The 25414-nt window shown below is 36.9% G+C and overlaps 1 protein-coding gene across 5 annotated transcripts in view; it reads left to right on the top strand.

The window, feature by feature from the left end:
- The window catches only part of CEP162 (centrosomal protein 162), a 101337-nt gene that overhangs the window by 43363 nt on the left and 32560 nt on the right, over positions 1–25414 (top strand). For all 5 annotated transcript variants that reach the window (XM_026506983.4, XM_057303937.1, XM_026506984.4 and 2 more), the window contains 10 exons: positions 650–932; positions 1804–2065; positions 8131–8264; positions 8631–8858; positions 9386–9526; positions 11738–11850; positions 13583–13688; positions 20010–20136; positions 21579–21742; positions 22479–22583. In XM_026506983.4, the coding sequence (XP_026362768.1) occupies positions 650–932; positions 1804–2065; positions 8131–8264; positions 8631–8858; positions 9386–9526; positions 11738–11850; positions 13583–13688; positions 20010–20136; positions 21579–21742; positions 22479–22583 (1663 nt within the window). The remainder of the gene's footprint in view (positions 1–649; positions 933–1803; positions 2066–8130; positions 8265–8630; positions 8859–9385; positions 9527–11737; positions 11851–13582; positions 13689–20009; positions 20137–21578; positions 21743–22478; positions 22584–25414) is intronic.

The following is a 25414-nucleotide window of genomic DNA, read 5'->3' as shown; positions in this document are numbered from 1 at the left end:
TTGAAATATTACATTGTATTTAAGTGTTTTTAAACCACAGAAATGATTTTAAGATACTAGTGATTTTCCTGTTTTACTTTAAAATTCTTCCTATACTATGATAAAATTTATGCTTTTTAATATTTATACTCTTTCTCATTGACATAAATTATTCTTTAGCTTCTTCTAAAAATGTGTAAAATATTTTTCCTGCCTCAAATGCATGTTGACTTTATGATATTATGGAAAAAAGATTAATTACACAAAGTTTATTAGAAATTCACTTTTTATTTTTTCTTACACAAAAACAATCTCAGTCTTGCTTGGTTTGTCTTTCCTTTGAAGTAGGTCTCAGTGATCCATGTAATGCCTTATTTTATACTGCATTAAATTATATTATCTGAAATTTAAAGGAGTTATAGGACACTATATAAGTATACCCTGCCAACCAGAATTACAGAAATAATGTATTTAACATTAATGACCTAATTTGGATAGTTACAAATATTAAATGTATTTATTATTATATATAAATAATATTATACATATTAAAATACAAATATTTCTTATATTTTGTGTGTGTAAATACATGTGATATATGTGAGATCTATATAGATATAACTGGTATTTGAGGAGTCACCTAAGGTTCATTCTGTGTTTTGTTTTATAGCTTTAAGAAACTGGCTGATAGAAAAGAAACTGAATTTGTTAGCCCTTCACCCCTTAAGATGAACCTAAATATTATATCTCAAGAGCCACAAAATGCAAACCAATTTTTTGACAAAAATGAAGAGAATGTGGTTTTAGAAAAGACAACAAGTAAAGGTATAGAAAATGGCTGTCCAGGAGTAAATACTATGGAAGAACATATAGATAAAATGTACCTTGATATTTTAAGGAAAAAACTATCTGTTGGTCCTTCATTATTGCCTCAGGATGACAAAATAAATAAAGTAAGTGTTTATAATGTAAGTTGATTTGAAATTTGATAAACGAAGTTATGTAACTACTATTGAATTTAAGTGGGTACTGCTTGAACTAGGGGCATTGATTGCATACGAACCTCCACTTAGATCCTGGATATTTGTGAGCAATATTTATTACAACGTCCTGTGGTTCCCAGTTTTAATATTCCTGTAGCGATAGCTTTCTTCTTTACATGCTTCATTTGTTTTTAGTAAGCATGGTCCAGAATTTGAGTAGCACAAGAAAACGGTTTATCCATCACTCTAGTGCTTTTTATTTAATCTTTCCAGTGGTGTGTGTTCTGCCAAAGTAGGTGAATTGACATTTTATGTAAATGCTGTTAGCAGCTGTTGAGAAAGTTATATTTCTCTGTTCCTTTTTCTTCTGTTCTTGATCTATTCTGATTTTTAGTTTCTTTGATTTCAATATTCTAGTTTTATTTTGCAGTTCTAAGTTATATGTTTACCATAAACCATCTCCAGTTTTTTGTGGAATAAGACAGGGTAGTAATAAATTTTTATCTTGAGAAATCTGGAGGAAAAAAAGATAAAATTTTATGTTATTTCAAAGTATTTTCTTTTCTCTCTTCTATCTTAATTCTAGTAATTACACATCTTGCTTTCTGGCAAGCTTATTTTGTTCTATTATTTTGCTTTGTTTTACTCCTGACTTTCCAGATGTACTTCAAAATACTAAAATTCTGATGAGTTAGGCTTTGGGAACTTTAATATGTAGTGATTTGCCTTCTACAAACTATTATTTAGTAATCACTGTGGTTTTGTCATCTGTTAAATCTTCATTTACAGCTGTCTTTGAAGTTTATTTAAGTCCTAAAGAGTTGCTGCTTGTTGTGTGCAGGCTTTTAGATCTCAACTCAGTTCTGGAGAAGAGGGGGCTGTAACTGGTAAACAGGTACCATACAAGAAAGCCAAGAGTGCACCTCCGTTACTTAAAAGAAAACCCCAGAGTGGATTATATGCATCAGTTAGGAGCTCAGGCTATGGCAAACCCAGTTCACCATTCAAGACTTTTTCTACTCTTGAAAAGAAAACTTCAAAGGACGTTATGAAAAGCAAAAACTTGAGATCCATTCCCACTTCAAATCAAGCTAAGAAAAAAGGTATAATTATATGCTCTTTTTGTAATAGGGTTCTGTGCGTATGGTATTATTTTACTTTCCTTGTTCTTTACTTTCCCTATTTCTTTCTCTGCTTCTATGAACTTTTCTTTTCATAGGAAAGAATTCATCTTAAGATAGGATATTCCATTCTGAAACATTCAGTTTACAGGACGTTTTCGGTCATTGGCTCTAGGCTTTCCTGAATGACACTCATAAAGTATGGGAAGTGAGTGGGAGAGTCAAACGCATCCTCATCTGGTTGACTTTGGATTATCCAGTGTTTACCAGAGAAGAGCTACAAATGCAGAATGCAAATGACAACCTACAAATGAAGGCTGATAGATTATTTGGATATTAGTTCAGTATAGACTGAGACAGGCTGGATGTTTTATATATCACATAATGCATATTTTTATGTATCGCAGTGTCTCTGTTTGTTATTTCCTAATGCAGTCATTTATATTGACAGTAGGAAAGAGTAATTTTCAACTAAGAACCCCATGCAGCTATTAAAAGAAATAGAAATGTTCAGATCAGACCAACATTTCTGCTGCCTTTAAATTCCAATGAGGAAGGGAGAGCAGTGGAGCCAGAAGCATTTTGTCTGTCCCTTTGTGATTGAATTTAATAAGTGGCCAATTTCATCATTGTTACATGGTGATAGTTGTCATGAAGAGAACTGTCCTCGTTGGAAAATTCATTTCTAACTTAAAATGTCTTTCCTTGCTTTTCTCTAGGACTATTAAGTCCAGGACCACTTTGACTCTATTTTAAATTCTTTAGGCATTAAAGACTCTCTCCTGCCTTTGTGTGTGTATGTTTGCTGCAGCAACCTGTGCATCTAAGATGGAAAGGAAGGCCAAGGCTGATTTGCATCAGAGTAGAGGAGAATAGCAGCAGACGGTAGTTATTCTGGAGAGACAGGAATATGATTCTCTAGGATTAATGCAAGCATCCTTTCCTCTTGTTCTTAACCTGTGAACCTCTAATTCCTTCCCCTACAAAGTCTTTTGTATTGCCTTATTTTCTCTTATTTTTGAAATGACTGTTCTGCACGCAAGCGGAGATGACAAGGAACCAATTAGAAAAGTCTAGAGTTCAAGAGGGAGGTGTGGACTGCAGATATGATTTGGGAGTTATTGTTAAAACTAATATAGGTGGTTTTTAAGCCATGAGGTTGACAAAGGTTATCAAGAGAGTGAGCATCGCTATAGAAGAAAAGCACACCGAGGCCTAGGCCCTGGGCATGCCTAGAAAGTCAGGGAGAAGAGGAGTAACCTGCAAAAGAGACGAGAGTAAGGTTGGAAGAAACCTGAATATGTGGGATCCTGAAAGCCAAGTGAAGAAAGGAGAATTGATTTAGCTATCGGTTGCTGCTGAGAGAGAAAGGAAAGTGGAAACTGGGAACTGACTTTTGGGTTTATCATAGAGGAGGTCATCAGTAAACTGGCCAGTTTCCATGGTTATGTGGCTGTAAAAGGTGGGCTGAATGAAAATGGAAGGGAATGGGAGAAATGAAATTGGATACTTCATAGACCAGGAGGAAAGAGTGTAAAAGGCAAAAAAAAAAAAAAAAAAAAAAAGGGATGGTAGCTGGCATAAGAAGTCGAGTCAAGAAAAGCTTTTTGCTTTGCTTTTTTATAAATGGTAGAAATAATAGTATGTCTAATAGCGTATTTGTGCATTTTGGAAAGATTTCAGTAGATTCATGATGGTGAGAGGGGAAGAATTGCTAGAGCAGTGTCTTGAGTAGAGGTACTGTGATGGAATCTAGCGTTCATTGGAAGGCTTGGCTCCAGATAGAGGCATGGACAGTTCATCTATGCAAGCAGATGGGGAAGGGGAGGACGTGGGTACAGGTACTGGTGGTTAAGTAGAAACGGTGAAAGAATGTGGGTGATTTCTTCTGATTGCTTCCATTGTCTCTAAGAAATAAAGCATAGTATCATTAGCTGGCATTGAGGATGGGGTAGGAGTATTAGAGGAGAGAAGAGAAGATACGAAGTAGCCATCCTGGAGGACTAAACTGCCCACAGCAGAGTCTTCTTGAAGTTAGTGATTATGGATTTAAATTGATACCAGGCAGCGTATTTGTGTGTGCGTGTGCGTGTGTGTGCGCGCACGCACATGTGTTCATCCACATTTTGGTACATGATTGTCGATGTTGGGTAGTTGTGTAGTTGAATTTGCCAAGAAGAGTGGTTTTTGCCAAATGTGTGCAGTGAACTGAGAGAGGAGCAAGAAGGGAGCTACTGGTGTATGTGGACTTCAAGTTGAGTAAGGAAGGAAGAAAGGACATCAAGGGGTATAATACAGTATGAAACAGGTAGGATCAACTGTCTGTGAGTGTGGGTTAAAGGATTGATGGGATCCAAGTACCAGAGGACATGAAGTGGGAGATAGGACTGATAGAGAGTAAATGCCTAAGATTGAGATTAGAAGTGATTATGTTACTAGTAAAGAAAAGACCTAGAGTATACCAATGAAGTAAGTAGCGGAGGTGGAGAAACGGTTAAGTATAAGGACCCAAGAGCCAGGGTTTGAAAGGATCACCTATAAGACTTTGAAATTACTAAGAATGAAGACAGAAGGAATGTCACAGTGGGTAGAAGAGAAATGAGGGGCATGATTTAGAGGTTGATAGAGGAAAGCAACAATATTTTTATGAGTATTTTTTCTTGTTTCAAAATTTTATAGCATTTGTGACTACCAAAATAAAAATAAAACCGTAAAATTTATATTAAAGTACAATGATAAACCTTGACTGTCCATTTTTATTCTGAGTTACTTTTTTTCATTAGACTAATAAGTGTGATTTTTTTAATCTCTTTTTATTGTAAAATTCTCCCAGAGCAATTTTAGTTTTATTCAGAATAATTTTAATTCCTTTGGGATGGTTGGTTTTTTTTGGTCACAGGTTGGGTTCTCCAACAAGCAGACTCTGAGATAGAGATTAGTGTACAGAAATCCTAGAGAATTCACTTGGAATCGACACTGATTAAGAAGAAAAAGCAGCCAGCTGCTGGGGCTTACTCACAGTTTCTCTTTGTCATATAACAAGAAGGCCGGAATAGGCAGTTCCCAGCTGGTTCAACTGTGCAAGGAACCAGATCCTTTCTTCTTTCCCGCTGCAAAATCCTTTATCTGTGACTTTTGTCTTCATTATAACAAGGTGGCTATTTCAGCCTCCAGGCCAGGTCAGGAGGAAAGGTAAAAGGTAAAAAGGTCCATGCCAGTTAAATCATCAACTTCTTCATCAGGAAAGTAGTGACTTTTCTGGAAGCCCCATGTAAGAAACTTTTGCTTTCATCTTATTAGCCTGAATTTTGATCTTGTGGCCACCCTCAGTTGCCTAGAGTCCAGGGAGATGAGTATTTTCAATTGGGTATATTGCTGTCCAGGACAAAATTAATAAGGAAGTTTCTATTAGTAGGGAAGAAGAGGAGATTGGCAATTAGCAGTACCTGCTGTGTGGTGGTTTTCCTTTTTATTCTAAATTAATTTTCTTTGGCTATTTATGTTTTTATTTTTAGACTAACAAGTTCGTTCCTTCTTTTAAAAAAAAAAGATTTTATTTATTTGAGAGAGAACAAGAGCACAAATTTTGGGGCGAGGGGCAGGGGGAGAAACAGACTCCCCACTGAATAGGGAGCCTGATGCTGGGCTGGATCCCAGGACCCTGAGATCATGACCCGAGCCGAAGGCAGACGCTTAACCAACTGAGCCACCCAGGTGCCCCTACACTAATAAGTTTCTTGTCGCAAAAGGAGTAGTTGCTCATTATTTAAATGAAAATATATAGAAAAGCAAAAAGAAAGCAATCATTTAGCAAGTGAGTGAACATCATTTCATGCTTTTCATTTGTATGTCCTTACACAGATAGAAGGAAGCATAGATGGGTGGATGGAAGGAAGGAGAGAGGCAGACATATGGCTAAATGGACAAAACATTTTATAAGAACAGGATCACTCCTTACAAGTTCTTTTTTTATTATTATTATTAAGATTTATTTATTTTTGAGAGAGAGAGAAAGAGAGTGCATGAGCAGGGTGAGGGGCAGAAGGAGAGGGAGGGAGAGACTCCCAAACTGTCTCCCCGTTGAGTGCAGAGCCCAGCTCCACCTTCAGGCAACGCTCAACCAACAGAGCTACCCCGACACCCCTGCAAGTTCTTTTAAATAAAATATTAGATTTGGTTTTTCTTAAATCTGTAAGTTTCAGAAAAAGAAACTTCATCCTAAGAAATATTAAATCCTAAAAGAACCCTTTAAGAAAATCGATTTTGAAAACCACTCAAAGATTGCCAGAATCATGCTGCTTTTAACTGCATTTTCAATTATATACATTATCTTTTTCCCTTCTCTGAAATATAAGGTAGTAAAACTCTTACATTCCCCACTCACATGCCTTTTACTCATTTTTGTTGATTTCATTTTCTCTTGTTCAAGTTTATTTATTATATTCTATCCTGCAACCTTAATTCCCCTCAGCTTTTGAATTTAGGTCTTGGTTCTGATTATTAAAGAGATGGAATGCTTTCTTTTCATAAGTCCCTTAGCCATAGCTTCTCCATTCTGGAATTATTTTGATTGGTTTCTTATTTAACTAAATTTTCTTAATCCATTGTTTTTTCAAGAAGGGTTCATGAGGTCGAAATTCTGCAATGTTTTCATGTTTAAGTTTTTTATCCAGGCAAATTTTTTGTCATATATAAAGGAAAAAGATACTGTCTATGTACCATTACTAAAAATAATTACTTAGAGAAATCAAAATTAAGAATTCAAGAAGAGAGAATTATGGTATGAAAGCACTGGCTGACTACAACTTGAATAAGAACCACTGCCACTCTTAGCTGCTACTTCCTAGGGAGAATGACAATGCTAGCAGATCACCCGACCATTCATTGGCCAAATGAATGGATCTCCAGTGATTTGGAAGGATGAATGCCACCTTTTGCAATGACTCAGTTCCTTTTTGAAGACTTTAAGAAAGTTCTCCAGAAAACCTTCCACATGGAATAGTCCAATTAAATATGACTACTACTCTGTAAGGAAAACCCCTGCATACCTGCAAAAAAGATGAGAAAGAAATCTTTGAGTAAGGTACTACTGATGACTTGTTCTTTTTTTGACTTTTCTGTATTTTCCAAATCTTTAATAACCACGTATTTTTTCACTTTTAATGAAAAAGTAAACTTTACACTTAAAAGTTAGCCTCTTGAAGAAATTATATTTAAAAATATAAATTTCAGTTCTTCATTTACCTCTAAGGCAGATAAATAAATGTTGACTGACTGTTCAGCTCAGAACCTGTAGTATTTGAATATGGGCCTCAAGATCTCTTCAAGGTATTTCTCATAAACATTCTTTGTATTATTAGCTGAGTAATTTATTGGCCTTAGAATTATTCCTACTGTTTGGGGATTTACGAGGTACCTTAAAAGCTGAAAATTTGACCAGAACATATATTAATCACATTTTTTCTAATATCTGTTATCGGGGTTTTATAGCAGTATTACAATTTTATTTTTTAAGTCAAATTTAAACTAGCTGTTAGAAAGATTCCATGCAATTTTTATTATTCCGTTGATATATCTACCTATATGTATATATCTTGATACACATTATTTATGAAAAGTGTGCTTTGAAAGCGCACTTGATCTGAACTAAAGTGCTTCATAAAGTCGGTCAGCTGCTCTTTGATTCATCATTTAGATATTCTTATTTGTTATTGCTGTGACTATTTTAAAGAATAGTTTATTTAACATTAGTAAGTCTTGAAATTATCCCTATCCACATTCTCATGTTTTTGTTTTGTTTTCTTTTGAGCTCCATTTATCATTGGACATGAATCTTGGGTCAGTTTTCCTTCTGAAATGTTGATTATGGACAGCAGTTCTGAGTGCAGTGAAACAGCTGTGTTATAGTGTTAGACCTCAGCCTTTTTTCAGATCCTCTTCTAGCCTAGTGTTCCCATTGTATTAGTGCTTATTGTTACATAATTGCTGAATACACATTCAACTTTGTTTGCATTTGTGGTGCTTCTGTCCATTGTTTACAAATTTAGAAATCTTATCTGGAACAAAAGTCATCAAACCTGCAGCTTTGGGTAAAGCAGCTCCCAAAATTGAAGGTTGCCTGGCTACTCCTAAGAAGGCTGAAGAGTCTACAGAAACTGATTACGGTGTTCAGTTTCAGAATGTAGGTATTGAATTTCAAAGTCACATTCATAATTTTTTTGTTTTATAATAAAATAAATGATGAAATTTCTTTTGCATCAAGCGTGATGTTCTAATCTTACTGAATATTTATTGATTTCCTTATAGAGTAGAACATTGTTAACCATGTCATCTTTATTCATTGTGTTGGTTTTTTTTCCCTAACCACCTGTGTTGAAATCTAGTATATAAATATACTATAACGAAGTAATGCTTCTGCTTATTGCATGGAGCTCTGGGTGTTATACGCAAACAATGAATCCTAGAACACTACATCAAAAACTAATGATGTACTGTATGGTGACTAACATAATTAAAAAAAAATTTTTATAATGCTTCTCCTTAAAAGGATTCTTCAGGCTACCGTGGTGAGAACACGGAGACCGAGATAATTATGTTTAAAAGAGTTCAGGAAGCAGAGGAAAAATGGAGGGGTGCACAAGCCCTAATTGAGCAAATTAAAGTTACATTCTCAGAAAAAGAGAGAGAGCTGGAAAATAAGATGGAAGAACTAAAGAGACAACAGGAAAAGGAACTCTTCAAACTGAACCAAGACAATTACATTCTTCAAGCCAAGGTACTAGACACATTGTCCTATTTCTTCTTTTATTGATTAAAAAGAACTTGTACTCCCTGCAAAATGCATTGTCATCCTTTGTTCCTGGGGCTGTTTGACTTGATGTATTTCCTGTATAAAATATGAATGTAGTTCCCGAGACTGCCTCCTCACAACAGAGCCTAAATCGAACCCACTGGGAAAAAATCAAAATTTAAATTGGCTCATTTTGATAATTTTCTTCTGTTAGCAGTCCTTTTTGAAAACAAATCCCTTAGTTCACTATGACCTTCAAAGAAGACAGTTTCGGAAAGACTGCTATAGAAGGCCTAGGTTCAGAGAATGACACCGTGTAGCATTTCTGAGTTACTGTCATGGCTGGAGCCATCAGCACAAAACATCACATTGTAATGATTTAGCCAGTTGGTGGTAATTCCATTGTAGTTATAGGACAGTTTTAGATCTATGCACCTTGAGTTTTCTGTTATTCTTCTTCATTTCTCACTTCATCATCTCCTTTCCTAAATAATGTCTGTATTTTCTCAAAGTTAAGTAGCTTTGAGGAAGCAAACAAAAAGCAAAGATGGTTACATTTTGGAGAAACAGCTGATCCTGTCACTGAAGAAAAATTGAAGCAAATTCAAAAAGAAATACAGGAACAAGAGACACTGCTTCAAGGATATCAGCAGGTGTGGTGATTTTTCAGCACTTTGTGAGTTTGTTCTTGAGATCCTTTGATTATAAAAAGTAAAGCGTATTAAAATATTTCTGTGCTCATGTAGCAGGTAACGGGAATTCTGGCAAATATGAGAAGTAGTAATTTGACTAGTCTGAACGTTTTTCATGGGCGTATAATGAAGCTGGTTAAGAGCATAGGTTCTGGGTTCAAAGAATCTGGTGTTAGTTCTCCCTCCACTCCTGCTGTGCAGCCTTGGGCAAATCACTTCACCTCTCTCAGCCAGGTTCCTCATCTGTGAGTGGGGTTGGTAATACAGTAGCTACCTCATATGATGGTTATGAAATTAAAATATGAAGGAGAAAAAGTATAAAAAATAACAAAGTGCAAACCAACCTCTTAGTACCTGGCACACAGTAACCAGTTAGGGAATGTCGTCTGTTACTATTTTTAATAGCCATATTTCTTAGATGCTGCCCTATTTTTCTTTAGTTTTCTGTAATGCTTTTCAGTAGATTATATTGACTAGTTTTGGTATTATTGAATATAATACAGATCTGAAATTAATTGCCAATGTGCTGAGAGTAAAAAAGGTGAATTAAATGAGAAAAGATCTGTCTGTGCTACAGAAGGCAGATACTTGCCATGTGTGATGGAGTCTTGGTGATGCTGACTAGCCAGTTAGCCAGCACAGGTCTAGTGATCTCCAGCATAAAACTTCATCGTAGTTTCCTCCCCTTTTCCCTTATTTCCCTCCCCTTCTCTTTCTCCCTCATTACCTTTTTCTCTTTTGACTTTTAAGCATCACGCCTGTCAATAATAAGCATTGTCATCTGAGGATAACCAGAGAAAGCATTATCAAATCAGTGATTCACAACTTTCCTGTAGATCAAATAGTACTGATTTTGTAGGGCACACTGCCCTAGAGTTAGTGAGAACCTTCCAAATCCTTTGCCTGCCATTGTGATCTTACTGGAGAGAACACCCGTTTTGGGGGGCACCTGGGTGGCTCAGTTGTTAAGCGTCTGCGTTTGGCTCAGGTCATGATCCCAGGGTCCTGGGATCGAGTTCCGCATCGCGCTCCCTGCTCACCGGGAAGCCTGCTTCTCCCTCTCCCACTCCCCCTGCTTGTGTTTCCTCTCTCGCTGTGTCTCTCTCTGTCAAATAAATAAAAAATCTTTTAAAAAAATACACCCGTTTTTGTTTGTTTTTTAAAGATCTATTTATTTGTTAGAGCAAGAGTATGGGGTGGGGAGGGGGGCAGCAGAAGAAGAGGGGGAGAGAATCCCAAGCAGACTCCATGCTGAGTGTGGAGCCCAGCATGGGGCTCGATCCCTTGACCCTGAGATCATGACCTGAGCCAAAACCGAGAGTCGTTCGCTTAACCAACTGTGCCACCCAGGCACCCCGAGAGCACACGTTTTTAAGGAGTGTTTCACAGGCCCATAAGGATGCCAGCTACCTTCTCCCACAAATACAATGCAAAACTTCCATATCTGTGTACATTACATTGCAGGTATTTAAGCACAGATCATCTTACCAAGCACTAGGCCAGACATGGTGAGACAGTCCATGGTTTTTATTAGATTCTCATAGGTCCTTGGTTTTCATCAGATTCCTAATTTTAAAAAAGTTAATAAGCCATAGCACCTACGCACAGATTGGTTTGAGTCGCTTTAGTCCAAGGCTGGTGGAGAACTGGGCCTAGTCTCTGCCTTGTCCTTCCACTTTCAGAAATACCTGGTCTCTAACTCCCTGCTCACAGAAATTTCCAGAAACAAGCATGGAAGCCCATCGTGGCTATCTATATCCAATTACCTCATTGCAGGAAGCTAGGCTAGAATCGGAAAAAAGAGGATGCAGACAGTCCTAGTGGGCCTTTCTGCCCCTGGTCCACACAGTTGGGATGTTGTTGTTTTTGCAGCCACTCGCCTGCTTACTCTTGTGAGATACAGTGCCTTATACTGACATTAAGATCTTTGGCTTTGGGAATTTTTGCAACTTTTTTTTTTTTTCAAGTAAGCATTCTAGAAAAAATTGTTTTCAAATAACAGGTTTTCGTCTGAGAAGATATAAAGAGTTTTAAGAAGATTTTGTGTACTCAAAACTGAATAAATTGAAGACTAAAAATGTTTAAAGGATGTATCTGTTGTAAGCGTATATACTTGGGTTATATAAGTACTAATGACTTTTAACTAAAATGTAATTTTCTGTTTATAAAAAGGAAAATGAAAAATTGTATAATCAAGTGAAAGATCTCCAAGAACAAAACAAGAAAAATGAGGAGCGAATGTTCAAGGAAAACCAGAGTTTATTCACTGAGTTAGCTTCCTTAAAGTAAGTCCTTTTTGAATTCATAAAACCAAATATACTTAGACTGTCTCTAAGCATTTTATTGTTATATTAAAAATACATTTATTTTTACTTGGAACTGAAAAAAATTTTACTAGAAATTTTATTTATAGTTTGTGGTTTTTATAGGTTTAATATTCCGTGTATTTTTCTTTTAGTACTAGATGACTGTAGTACATATTTTAGTATTTTTAGCATATTCATATTTGAGTTTGACATCAGTTTTAGGAAACTGAGTATACAGTATTCCTCTTGATTAGTCATTAAGCCTGAGATGCTTAACCATTTCCTAAGGAACCATGTGATTAATAATACTAAAAATATAGGTATCATATAATGATCGCTTAATGTTTTAGGTCAGGTTCTTTAGAAGTAGAGCCTGAGGTAGGGATCCTTATGGAGGTGATTTCTTGGAGGATAATGCTCAGAAGAAGGGGAACAAGAGAAGCAAGATGGGAGAAGGGCAGGGAAGGTAAATAGGAATGTGGTCTTAATCAGAGACTGGCTTTATTTATTCTGTTCTTACCAGAAAGCTCAGGAAAACAGATTGCATCAGAGTTGGTCCCACTTGAGGTGGCGGGGGGGGGGGGGGGGAAGCAACCTTTTATACCCTCAAACTAGTCAGTCACTGGCTGAGGTATGCCCAGGAAGGGAGTGGGGGATATCTTCTAGGCCGGGGGCAGAGGGTGCCATTTGGCTGAGGGCATTTCTCCAGAGAAGAACTTGTGAGTTGTTATCAACCGGCACTCAGCATGGCAAGCCCATGGAGCAACAGCACCTACTTAGGAATCCTATTTCAGACTGCAAGATCTTTTAGATACTATTACATCCAACTTTAACATAGTAAGTGAAAAGGCTGAACTTATAAACATGCGCAAATTAGGGTACTACCTTCTTTTAGGAAATGGCTTGCAAGTTTTGTGTCACTTCCAATAGACACCTAATCACTTAGATGGGACTGCTATCAGAAAAAGCTTCTTTAGCCTTAAGTGTATGACCCCAAGCCAGTTGTGATAATCTGCACAGTTCTGATGCGTGAAAGCATTTATATCTGATTTCTTTTCAATCAAGTATGTTTCAGTAAAGTATTTTTAAAATATCACATCAGGGGCGCCTGGGTAGCGCAGTCGTTAAAGCGTCTGCCTTCGGCTCAGGGCGTGATCCTGGCGTTCCGGGATCGAGCCCCACATCAGGCTCCTCCGCTGTGAGCCTGCTTCTTCCTCTCCCACTCCCCCTGCTTGTGTTCCCTCTCTCGCTGGCTGTCTCTCTGTCACATAAATAAATAAATAAAATCTTTAAAAAAAAAAAAAATAAAATAAAAATAAAATAAAATAAAATATCACATCACATATTACGTGGGTTTAAAAGAGATGATCTATTCCCGGATCCCAAACTGAAGCTTTAAATGCACTTTCACAACGAAATAGATGGTTTCTTTATATTAGGATTAGATGATTTTAAGTGCATTCCTAAACTCCTTGTATAATGTTTCTGGAAAACCAGAAAAGTTGATTCTAACTTTAAATAATAGACTGTGTTTTGTTTTGTTTGTCATTTACCATGTGTATGAGCCATTTATTTACTCTAAAGATTAAAATATTAATAAGTGGCTCAAATAGTTGCAATGTCCATTAGATTTTTTTAATTTTAAGAATTGTATATTTTTCATTGAAAGGAGTACTTTGTTTAAAAAAAAACTTTTTACTTTCAAAATAAGAGAACAGATGCACAAAAGCCGTTTCCTGTCTCAAGTAGTTGAAGACTCAGAGCCCACCAAAACCCAGAATTTTACAGATGTGTTAGCAGAACTGCGGGTGGCACAGGTAAGTTGCATAAGGATAGTAAATAATTTATTATTAAAATTTCTACATGTGTAAAAAAATCTGTTTTTATAATCTATGAATAGATAAGATCTGTTATAAATTTCATACCATTAAAAAATTAAGGTATATCTAAAATTAGCATTTAATATACATGTGACCTTAGTGGAAAAAATGACATAATACTGGTTTTCAGTGGCATCCTCTTTATAATCCAGCCTCTCATCTAGTGATCATCACATGAAGCCATATTAGAGGCATAACCTTACTTAGGGCATATATACCTTCTTTCAAATAAATTCCTTATTGGAAATGTAAGCTGAAATAGGAAAATACTTTGAAGGTAATTGTTCACTTTAAAACGTTAGTTGGCTTTTTACCTGTCTTCAATGCACTGTGCACTTCTAGAAGGCAGAGACTGTGTCTACAAATATTTGCATCCCGTGTGCCTAACCCAGACGTGAAATACAAAAGCTGCTCCATAACTTTTTTCTTTATTTTTATTGAATCGTATTATAAAGTATATGGCTTAGAATTTTCTAAAGTGGTATTTGTCAGTGGGAGAAGTTTTGGAATTTGGGGCAGGTTAATTCTATTTTAAGCAGAACACTTCCATGTATTGCACAATTTTTGTCATCCCTGTTCCCAAGAAATACATGTTCAAAGCACTCACCAGTGATTATAAGAATCTAAAGCACTGCCCCATTTCCAGACTTGTCCCTGTGGGAGGGCGGTCAATTCTCCCCACTCCCATTGAGAACCATGGCATGAAACTAAAAAGCCCTTCTAACCTGTTTGAATGACTATATGAATTTAAAAAATGCCAATTACATACCACTTTTTAACAAGAAATTATGTAAAGTTTTGTTACATAGAAATCTAAACATACCCTAGTTTAATAACATCTTTAGCAGGCTTCTGTGGTATATAAGATGCAGCTTCAAATGTGAATCTATCTGTTTGGCAACTTTCTTCAGGTGTATATATGTGTGTATAGCATGATTAGATAGGTAGTTAGGCAGATAGGTTAGAGGAGTGAATGGTTGGACTCCCCCTAACACCCTTGCCAGTAGGCATCAAAAATTAGCAAGTTAAAGGAGAAATTAATATTGCTATGTTTTATGAAGGCTTGGAAAATCATAGTAAGGTTTCACGCATAACATTGCTTTATTCAAACTGTTATTAGCAACCTTTTAAAAGTGCTGTTTTGAAAATATTTTTCTGAGAGATAGGAAACTAAAACTTCCACTAAAAACATCAGAAAATGCTGAGTAAAATAGAATAAACATCTCATAAATGCATAATGTAAAAGCTCTTAAGAAAATAAGGGAACTCTCTAGGGGCCAGAAAGGAGGAGGGATAAAAACCTAACAGTAAACATCTGCTCCCAGGCCAGCAGTTCACTAGCCACGGGCTGGAGCTTTGATAGCAAAGTGGAGACAGGACACCTGGAGTTCAACGGGCCGTATCCTTCAGTACGGCAGCAGACTAGGAGAACATCCACCCACCTTTGCAAGAGGCTGAGATGTCAAGAAGCTTTTCTGTTTTAACTTGATTGCTAGATAGGAGGGGGAGAAAGTCTCCTCTGCTCAGTGCCCGTGCTTTCCCGATTGTTCAATGCAAATGTCATCTCTTCTGCCTTCATTTGTGTTTTAGTATTTGAATTGACACTACCTGCAAGGGTTGGTCATGCTCAAACCGGAAAAAATAACATACACTGCGGCCCTGAGTCAGTGATAATCTCTAGTGTATCTAGAAGAAACAAATGCAAAATAGCTCTTAGAAGTAAGTATATACCCTGAACCCAGCTCACATAGTATTTCTACAGATAAAAACCCACTGACAATATGCTCATAACACAAAATTGTAAAACCCAGAGAAATCATCCACCATGAGTGGGCATCAGAAGATTTAATAAACAGCAGCATTAGAACCTCAATAGGAATTTTTGGATAGACTATAATATAAATAGACTAAAAATGAAAAATATAAGATATATGAAATGCTAAAATATATTTAAATATTTTTAAAAGTAATGACTGAGAATTTCCCAGAAATGATAAAAGAGATGAATTCTCAAATTCAGGAAACCCAGTGACCCTGCTCAGGATAAAAATCTACATCTAGGCCCCCAATGGTGAAACTACCAAAGCAGGAAAAACCTAAAAAGAAATTGAAAAGAAAGTGTTTAAGATAATAGTAAAAACTTGGGGGGGATTTGTTAATTTCTGCAAATACTGTAAGATAGAATGTAAATACACCTTTTGTTTTCATTTACTTTGGTATTCTGGGTTTGATTTTAGAGCAAAAATTTATACTGGGAGAAATCTATACTATAATACACATATTGAGTGTACTTTTGTACAGTCTGATTTGTACCTTAAAAATTAATACTGATTAGTATTAAAATACGAGTTGGTTCTTTATAAAGCATAGATAGAAACATAGCAAAAGCAAGGTCTGAGCTCACTCTTTTTAGTATCCTGGGGCAGGAAGAAGAATGAGGCTAACTACAGCTTTCATTCAGTCAGCCTTTATGACGCACCTGCCACCTGCCAGGCACTCCTCCTGGCGTTGGAAATACAGTAGGTATAGAAGACGGGCACAAACCTTGCTTGCTAGGAACATGTATTCTAGTAGGGAAGACAGTAAGTAAATAAAGGAAATAATTGCAAATAGATGTGCTTTGAAGAAGATAAAAATGGTGAATAAGGGTGGGTGGGGCAGAGGGTAAGGCAGTAAGTAGTCTACAGTGTGGTCTAGGAGACACTCTGAGAAAGTTACATCAAGAGTTGAGAGCTGAAGAGAAGCAGCAGCCAACTATGCAAAGATTGAGCCTTCCAGCCAGGAGAAGAGCATAAGCCCCTACGTCAGGAAAGGCCTTGTTATTTTCTAGAACTAGAGATCTCTGCGGCAGAAGTGGGTAAGGACAAGGCCAGAGAGGCAGGCAGAGACGCTCTCCAAATGTCTGCATAGTAACTTACAAGGGCATGCAAGTACTTGCCAGCCCAAAACCCTGTGCCCACAGGATTGACTTGGGATGTTACTGGCCTTCTTCAAGGTGGGAAGTCTTATTCCCTGGAAAGATGCAAGCATAGAGGGGACATTTATTTAAGTGTCAATTGCATGACCGAACTCAAGATGTTTAAAGTTCCTTGGATTCTAAAACTCTGTAATTCCATGAAGTAGACTCTACTAGAGAGCACGTCTAAATTGATTGAACTAAATCAACAAAATGTAGTTGTAGACAAACAAAAGAGCCTGAGCATGCAAAAACGTGAAACTCACTGCTCTCCTGAAAAGACGTCTACAGAAGGTCACGCAGAAGACTAAACAGTTAACGATGCCGTTAAGTCTGTGACAGAGCTAGAAACCACGATTATACGGCGCTTTAACGAGTGGATTTATTTTCTTCATAAGACTGGATTTGGGATTATGAGGTAGAGTGATAACAGAATTTGTAAGAATTTTATTTTGAAACTTAACTATACCGACAGTACTGCTGTGAGTCCAAGAGTTTCTTCAGCAGTTATGAGTTCAGTTCAGTGACCATTTATTGAGTACAAGCTGTGCACTTAGTGCCGTAAAGTATACAGGTAGTAGTAATAAATCAGTCTTGGTCCCCAGAGAGTCCTCAGCCTGTTAAAGAGAAGAGGCATGTACACAAATCGATGTCCCGTGACTCAGAGTGATGAGTACTGTGCTAGAAGCACAGTGAACGTTTTGGGGGAACACAGGAGGGGCTTATCAGGAACAGCCTCATCTGAACTAAGCTTTGAAAGATAAGCATGATTTTGTTGAGAAGAGGAATTGAGGGCAATGAAGTAGGGCATATTGAGCATTCATTCAGCTTTTTTTATGCGCCAAGCATTTTTATGCATTTTTCATAAAAGACTAATAAAGTTCTGCTTTCCACTAAACATACGTCAGGTAGTGATGAGCGTTGTGACCAGAAAATAAAGCAACATACCTGGAAGTCAGGATGAGGGTTGCTGTTTTACAAAGAGTGGTCAGGAATGATCTTCCTGGGGTTTCATTTGAGCAGAAATCTTGATGAAGTAAAATAGTGAGCCACCTGGCTATCTGGGGGCAGAGCACTGTAGAGGAGGCAGAGGAAACAGTAAGTGCCAACACCTTGCGGTGAGAGTGTGCTGGTTCTTTTCAAAGAACAGCTAGAAGTCTCTGATGCTGGAATGAGGTGGGAAGAGGAAGATTTAGGGTAGATATGGTCCGAGGCATGGGTAGGGCTGGGTTACAGGACACTGAAGGTCATGGTAAGGACTTTGGATTTACCCTGAGAGGGATGGGAGCCAGCAGAGAATTTCAGAGGAACAAAACTCACTGCCTCTTTAAAACAATTCCTCTTTGGAATAGAGAGCTCATGAAAAAACCCACACATGTGGTCAATCAATCTATGACAAAGGCAAGAATATACGATGGGGGAAAAGACAGTCTATTCAATACATTATGTTGGGAAAACTGGACAGAGACATACCAAAGAATGAAACTGGACAGCTGTCTTACACCATATATAAAAATAAATTCAAGGAGCACCTGGGTGGCTCAGTCAGTTAAGCATCTAACTCTTGATTTTGGCTCAGGTCATGATCTCAGAGTCGTGAGATCAAGCCCTGCGTCAAGCTCCACACTGGGCGTGGTGGAGACTGGTTGGGATTCTCTGTCTCCCTCTTCCCCTCCCCCCACTCACACACATGGGCACACGAGTGCTTTCTCTTTAAAAAAAAAAAAAAAAATCAAAATGGATTAAAGACTTGAATGTATGACCTGAACCATAAAACTCCCAGAGAAAACCATAGGCAGTAAGCTCTTGGACATTGTTCTTAGCATTTTTTTTTTTTTGGACCAGTCTCCTCAGGCAAAGGCAACAAAATCTTAAATGAACAAATGGGGTTATATTAAACTAAAAAGCTTTTGCACAGTGAAGGAAGCCATCAACAAAATGAAAAGGCAGTCTATGGAGTGGGAGAAGATATTTGTAAATGATATATCTGATAAGGGGTTAATATCCAAAATATATCAAGAATTCATACAACTTAATGTCAAAAACACAACGTGATTAAAAAACAGCCAGAGGACATGAGTAGACATTTTTCCAAAGACGATAGACAAATGGCCAACAGACACATGAAAGTATGCTTAACATCTCTCATCATCAGGGAAATGCAAGTCAAAGCCCCAATGAGATGTCACCTCATACCTGTCACATGCGCTATGGTCAAAAAGACAAAAAATAACAAGTGTTGGTGAGGTTGTGGGGAAGAGGGAACTCTCATACACTGTTGGTGGGAATGTTTGTGCAGCCAGTGTGGAAAATGGAATGAAGGATCCTCAAAAAATCAAAAATAGAACTATATGATCCAGCAACTCCACTTCGGGTATTAATCCAGAGAAAATGGAAACAGCAGTCCGAAGAGATTCGTGCAGCCCTCTGTCCCTTGCAGCATCTTTTATACTAGCCAAGATATGGAAGCAATGTAAACATCCACTGATAGATGAGCACCGAATATTAGTCATAAAAAAGGATGAGATCTTGCTATTTGTGACAACATGGAAGGATCTAGAGGGTATCATGCTAAGTGTAAGTCAGAAGAAAACAAATACCATATGATTTCACTTATATGTGAAATAAACGAATGAAACAGACTTATATGTGAAATAAACAAAAAACAGACTTGTAGGTGCAAGAAACAAACTTGGTTACCAGAAGCGGGGGGTGTGGGAGGAGGGGCAGGTGAAGTATAAATTACCAGTTATAAAATAAGACACAGGGGTGTAATGGACAGCATAGGGAATCTAGTCAATAATGTAATAACTTTGTGTGATGACAGATCATAACTAGACTTCCCATGGGGATCATTTCATGATGTGTAAAAATATCAAGTCACTATGATGTACACCTGAAACTAATAGGATATTTATTGTATGTCAGTTAGACTTCAGTATTTTTTTAATTAAAATTTCTTTGGCTACCGTGAGGAGAATAGACTAGCTGCTGAAAGTGGAAGAGGCACACTAGTTAGGACGTTATTGCAGTATCCAGGAGAAGTGAGAACAGTTCATTGGAGGGTGGTTAGGCTATGTTGAGTTAGAGGATTAGAACTGATCTAGTAGGCTCTGGGGAGTTATTAATAATCTGGCGGGGTGGAAGAAAGTGATGACACCAGAAGTAAATTTAGGAAAAATAATTATGTATTTATAAAAAATATGTATGTAGAATTTATGATAGATGGGGTAAAAGAGAGCCTATACCACAATTTTTTGTGGCCAGAAATAATTTGCTTTTGTCATTCTATGACTGTCAAGAAAGAAAAAAACAATTTATTGGAAGACATCAAAAGACTGAAGCAAGACAAACAAGCTCTTGAAGTAGACTTGGAAAAAATGAAGAAAGAGAGAGACCAAGCCAAAGATCAGATTGCTTATGCCACAGGTAAATCGCTGAGCTGAAACAGTTTACCTTTATACTCACTCAGAAGTGTTTTAATCTTGAATTTAAGTAATGGTTGCTATTACTACTTAAGGAATCAAAAGGCTATTCCTTGAAGTATATTGTAATTTTAGAAAATTTTTAAAAAACTAGTTATTAATATGCACATTTGATTGGTTTTAACAGGGATAATTGCAGGATCAGAAAAAAATCAAGGATTATTTTGAATCTGTGGCATCTTATATTTATTCACATTCATGTCTGTCACCCTGGCTAGACGGTGACCTTCCTGAGGGCATGGTCTGCCTTTTTATCCCTGGGTCTGAAACCTAGGCTCTCAAGTATTTGCCAAATGAACAAATAACAGTGCACTGTGTTTATAGAAAACACAAGGATAAATGTGACATTCCCCACCAGGGAAAACAAAGGAGCGTAAGATAAGAATGCAGAGAAGTTTAATATTTTAAAAATTGCAAATAAATATAAGACGTGGTACTATGATACTACACAGGGGTTTTAGGGAAGAGTGGCATTTGAGCTGGGTCCTGACAGGGAAAGACGCAGAAGTGAAAGGGTGGAGGGAGGTTGCTGGAGTGTGTTTCTTGAGCATGGTATTGAGTGCGCCTGTGGTTTGGAGCTTAGGATGACAGAACCCAGGGCTAGAAAAGTGGATCAGAGGAGCCCTTGTGAGGTTCTTTCTGCTGTGATACTGTGATCTTCAGTGTAAGAAATGTACGGTAAAATCCACTTACCTGTTTGTAAGAAAATTAACATTTGCTTTCCTCATCTGTAAAATAGAATAGTAATAATAGTGCCCACCATATGTTTGTTGTGTTAAATGAAATCATGCACAGTAAACTCTAATGTTTCCCATTGCAATTTTAATATAATTATAGGAATTCATGTTTATTATCTCTTGGATCCAACATTTATTGTCCCATGGAAACAACTTTGCTTTTATTTTTTATTTTTTTAAGATTTTATTTATTTATTCGACAGAGATAGAGACAGCCAGCGAGAGAGGGAACACAAGCAGGGGGAGTGGGAGAGGAAGAAGCAGGCTCATAGCGGAGGAGCCTGATGTGGGGCTCGATCCCACAACGCCGGGATCACGCCCTGAGCCAAAGGCAGACGCTTAACGGCTGCGCCACCCAGGCGCCCCAAAACAACTTTGCTTTTATAATGAAAGTCAGTGGAAAGACAGTTGATTTATCAAAAACTTTATACACAGCCAATTTTGCTATGAATTTGAGGATTTGGACTGTAAAGACAGTCTTCATCTTTCTTTACTAATTGATTAAACTGGACACTACATTGCAAAGATCATTTTTTTGCATATTTTTTCATAACACTTTCATTAGATAGGCATTGGTTTTCATGTAATTTAGTTTATTTCCATATTTTGGAAAATTACAATCAAGTTCAGGAGTTCCTTTTTCTTATAGGTGAAAAATTATATGAAATAAAAATTTTAGAAGAAACCCATAAGCAAGAAATCAGTCGTCTGCAAAAAAGATTACAGTGGTATGCTGAAAATCAGGAACTTCTGGATAAAGATGCGGTTCGGCTTAAAGAAGCAAATGAAGAAATTGAGAAGCTCAGACTTGAGGTAGTATGATCATTTTAGAATGTGTTTCTGTGATGAACCCTGTTCAACAATTAGTTCTTTTTAGCCTTGTAAGTGTAACTGAGTCAATACTGTAAACTCTGCTGATGAAAATAGCTAGATTGGGTTTGGGTTTGCTCGTAGGTGTGTAGTCCGTTTTAGATTAGACTGAGAATGAATCTGAGCTCCTTTTCATAATCCATCAGGCCCCCATATTGTCTGAACCCTGCCTGCCTCTGCAGCCTCACACGTATGTACCACCCTCCTGCCGCCACACCACACCTCCCTCTGATTCTTGAACATGCCACACTTATTCCATGGGCCACCTTGGTCTAGATTACTCTGGCCTGGTTGCTTCCATGTCTCACTCCTCATTCAAGTTTCAGCTCCAGTTTCTCCCCAGAAAGACCTCTTCTGATCTCCTAATCTAATGGAGCTACCAGTCCTGTCCCCTTCTGACCTTTCTTCCCATTCTTTCACTCAGTTTTATAGCACTTGTCGGTCTCTGAAGTTATTTTATTTAATCGTTGATTTACTTTATTAGCTTATCGTGTGCTCCTTCACCAGAGTACAAGCACTATGAAAGCAGGCTTATCTTGTTTGCCCTCCGTATCTCCAGCACAGCGCCCTATCTGGGAATTAATAAATGAATGAATGAATACATTACACATCTCTCCTGGGGTTTCTCTGGTGTGTTTTAAATACACTTCTTAACATTTTCTTTCCTTATTATTGATAGGTTAAGAAGCTGAAAGCTGAGTCTGGAAATCCATCTATTCCGCAGAAGATACGTTTAAAAGAGAAAGCAGCTGATGCCAAAAAAATTCAGGATCTAGAGCGACAAGTATGTGTTTAGGGTATTTGATGTAGAGCACCTTTTTGTTTTCTCTTGTTTCAGTAGTTCCTACAAAGTATAATTGACCTGAAAGTTCTTATTTTTATTTATTTATTTTAATATAGAACTGCCCTTTAAATACTGGAGATACAATATTTAAAGTGACAGTAATAAAAGTAGTAAACAAAATCATTTTATATAGTCTGTGGCTTTCTGCATAAAGAGTGTAAGCTGTTGTGCCTCACTGGATGGTAGACCTGTGGACGAAAGGTTGTTTTGCATTCCAGCTCTATTAGACATCTAGTCAAGCAGCATTTTAAAACTCTGGATATAGAGTTAGGATTCCTTCTGATGAAAGTTTGGTGAGAAAGGAGTACAGGAAAGGAGATCCTTGAGTTGGGAACATGTTAGAAGTGTTTGGGAAGTGTTGCAAAACACCCTGGAAATAGAACAATTAGTCTTCCAAAGAGCTGGCCTTAATTTTGAGTTCTTGCTCACTGGCAAGCTTAGAAATATTCATGTCATGGCCTGTGTAGCTGGGGACCTTTTCAAAAGTCATATAGTGATGCTGATTAGGTTAAAGATGTTTTTTCATTGAAGTAGTTGTTTCGTGGGTGGAATATTAACTTTCTCCTTCTGTTTTTAAAACTCTGTAATGTAACATTTGTATTCATAACTCAATATTAAAACAAAATAAGAACTTCTAGCCCTGTTCATAAGGAAGCATGAGTCTGCAGTCAAGTCATGATACTTAAACGTATGGCTATTATTCCATCACAAACCCAAAATTGTGAGGTCATCACTGGGCTGAATATTATCCCAGTTTTATGCAAGAAGGAAAACTAAGCAGAAAATTAACTTTGTTACTTTCACAGGACCTGTTCTTACATTAAAAGGTATGATTTGGTAGTTGGGCTCAGTAGCCAGGAAAGGAATAGGACAGAGGTGTTTCGAAGAGCTATAAATATTCTGAAATAACTGTAGTCCAGGATTGCTTGGGTTTTATTTTTCAGTGCTTAAGATTTAAATTAGCTAACGTAGGTGAAGCCATCCAGAATTGTCAGAAAAAAACCAAAGAAACTTCTCCACCTGATGACTTTAAGAGAAATAATGTAGAACTACATGTATCAGAATGAAAAACTGAAGCATGCTTAACAGCAAACTTAAGACTTGAAATGGTGATCCATATTGACTAGAAGTACAGCACGTTACCTTTCTCTTTTATTAATGGTTTCGTTAAAAGTTTATTGGTTTACCATTTTAAACTATATCTTTCTGAAATATGACTCACTAATAGTATTTTGTATAGTTTGCTGCATGTACATTTCAGATCTTATTCTGTTCCCATGAACAGTTCTATCCTGATGATTTTAAACCTTAACATATATTTTAAAGTCAAGGTATATCGCAGTATATTCAGAATCATTTTGGAGCCATATTCTGAAATAGATTGATTATAGAATAATAATAATTAATAATTAATCTTTTCTAAATAGTACATAAGTGAAAATGGGGCTAATTAATTAGATGCAGCTATAATGAAAATTTCAGATGATGTGTAGTTTTTTACTCATGCTTTTATTTAATGGAATATTCCATAGTTTAATTTCCAGTGAGAATTTTTAAAAAAGCATTTACTTTTTATGAGAGCCACACTAGTATCCGTGACCAAAGAATAATATTAAAAAGCAAAATTAAAGAAAATATAAATAAAATCTGATTTTCCAAAAAAAATGTCATAAACATTTAAGAAATCAAAATTAGATTAAAACATTTCTTAAAATTTTAAGTGAAAGTATTAATTATAAATAATGTTATAAACCATCTTTAAAAATCGAGATCTTTTTTTCAATATATATGATGTGTTATGTGTATGTATATACTTTTATATGCTTAGATCTACTCCAGATAATTAGATTTTTAGTACCAGAGAAAGCAAAGCTTTGAAAATGTTGCAGATGGAATTATCAATATTTATATCTGGATATATTTCAATTTACGGTATATAAATGTGCAAGCAGCCATCATGAATGGAAATATCTGCTATTAACTTTCCAAATGATGAGATCCTTGAATACTTAACATGAACAATTTTCATCTATAAACAGGATTTTGAGCACCAGCAACCCATCTTGCCTTAGGAAAGGTAGTTTTTGAGACCAGATCATAATAAAAGCCAGTATTATCAAGCCCTCACTGTATGCTGGACATTCTCCTAAGCACTTTGCCAAGACAAATGTCATATGATCCTCACTTAAATGTATCAGTGCCATGAAATTGTATTGTTGTCATTCCCACTTTACCACTGAGGCAAAAGACATTTAGATGGAGTTGACGTAGGTTATAAAGCTGGGTGGCACAGTCTTAACTGCAGACATGCAGTAACCACTGCACTGGACCACCTCTCAGGTGCTCTTGCACTTTATTGTATGCTCAGAGGGTAGAAAACTGCTCAAAGAATTTAGTATTTTAGTATATGTTTTTCTAAGATATCTTAACCGTAATGTTTAACAAAAACAGGTATACACGCATGCACATATATAATATCAAGCTTCAGTTTTTGTGGGCCCTGGCACAGTTCTTTCTTACAGAAAGACCATAAAATATGTTATTGTTTAATAGAACAAATGAAAAGTGTCTTTTGTGAAGGCTTCATTACATATTATCTAATCCTCCTTGCTTTCTAATTGAAAGAAATAACTTCAGAATAGATCAAACTTCATTTGGAGGGGGACATCTGTAGGAGGGATGAGTCGGGTGGAGATTGTTGCAGGTACGGGCAGGTGCTTAGGAAGCTCTGTGTTTATTGCAAACATTCTGCACATTCATGTGCATAGAAG

The sequence above is a fragment of the Ursus arctos genome, unplaced genomic scaffold (assembly GCF_023065955.2).
Source record: "Ursus arctos isolate Adak ecotype North America unplaced genomic scaffold, UrsArc2.0 scaffold_29, whole genome shotgun sequence".
NCBI lineage: Eukaryota > Metazoa > Chordata > Mammalia > Carnivora > Ursidae > Ursus > Ursus arctos.
The sequence above is the reverse complement of the archived record's forward strand: the minus strand, read 5'-3'. Positions and strand labels throughout refer to the sequence as shown.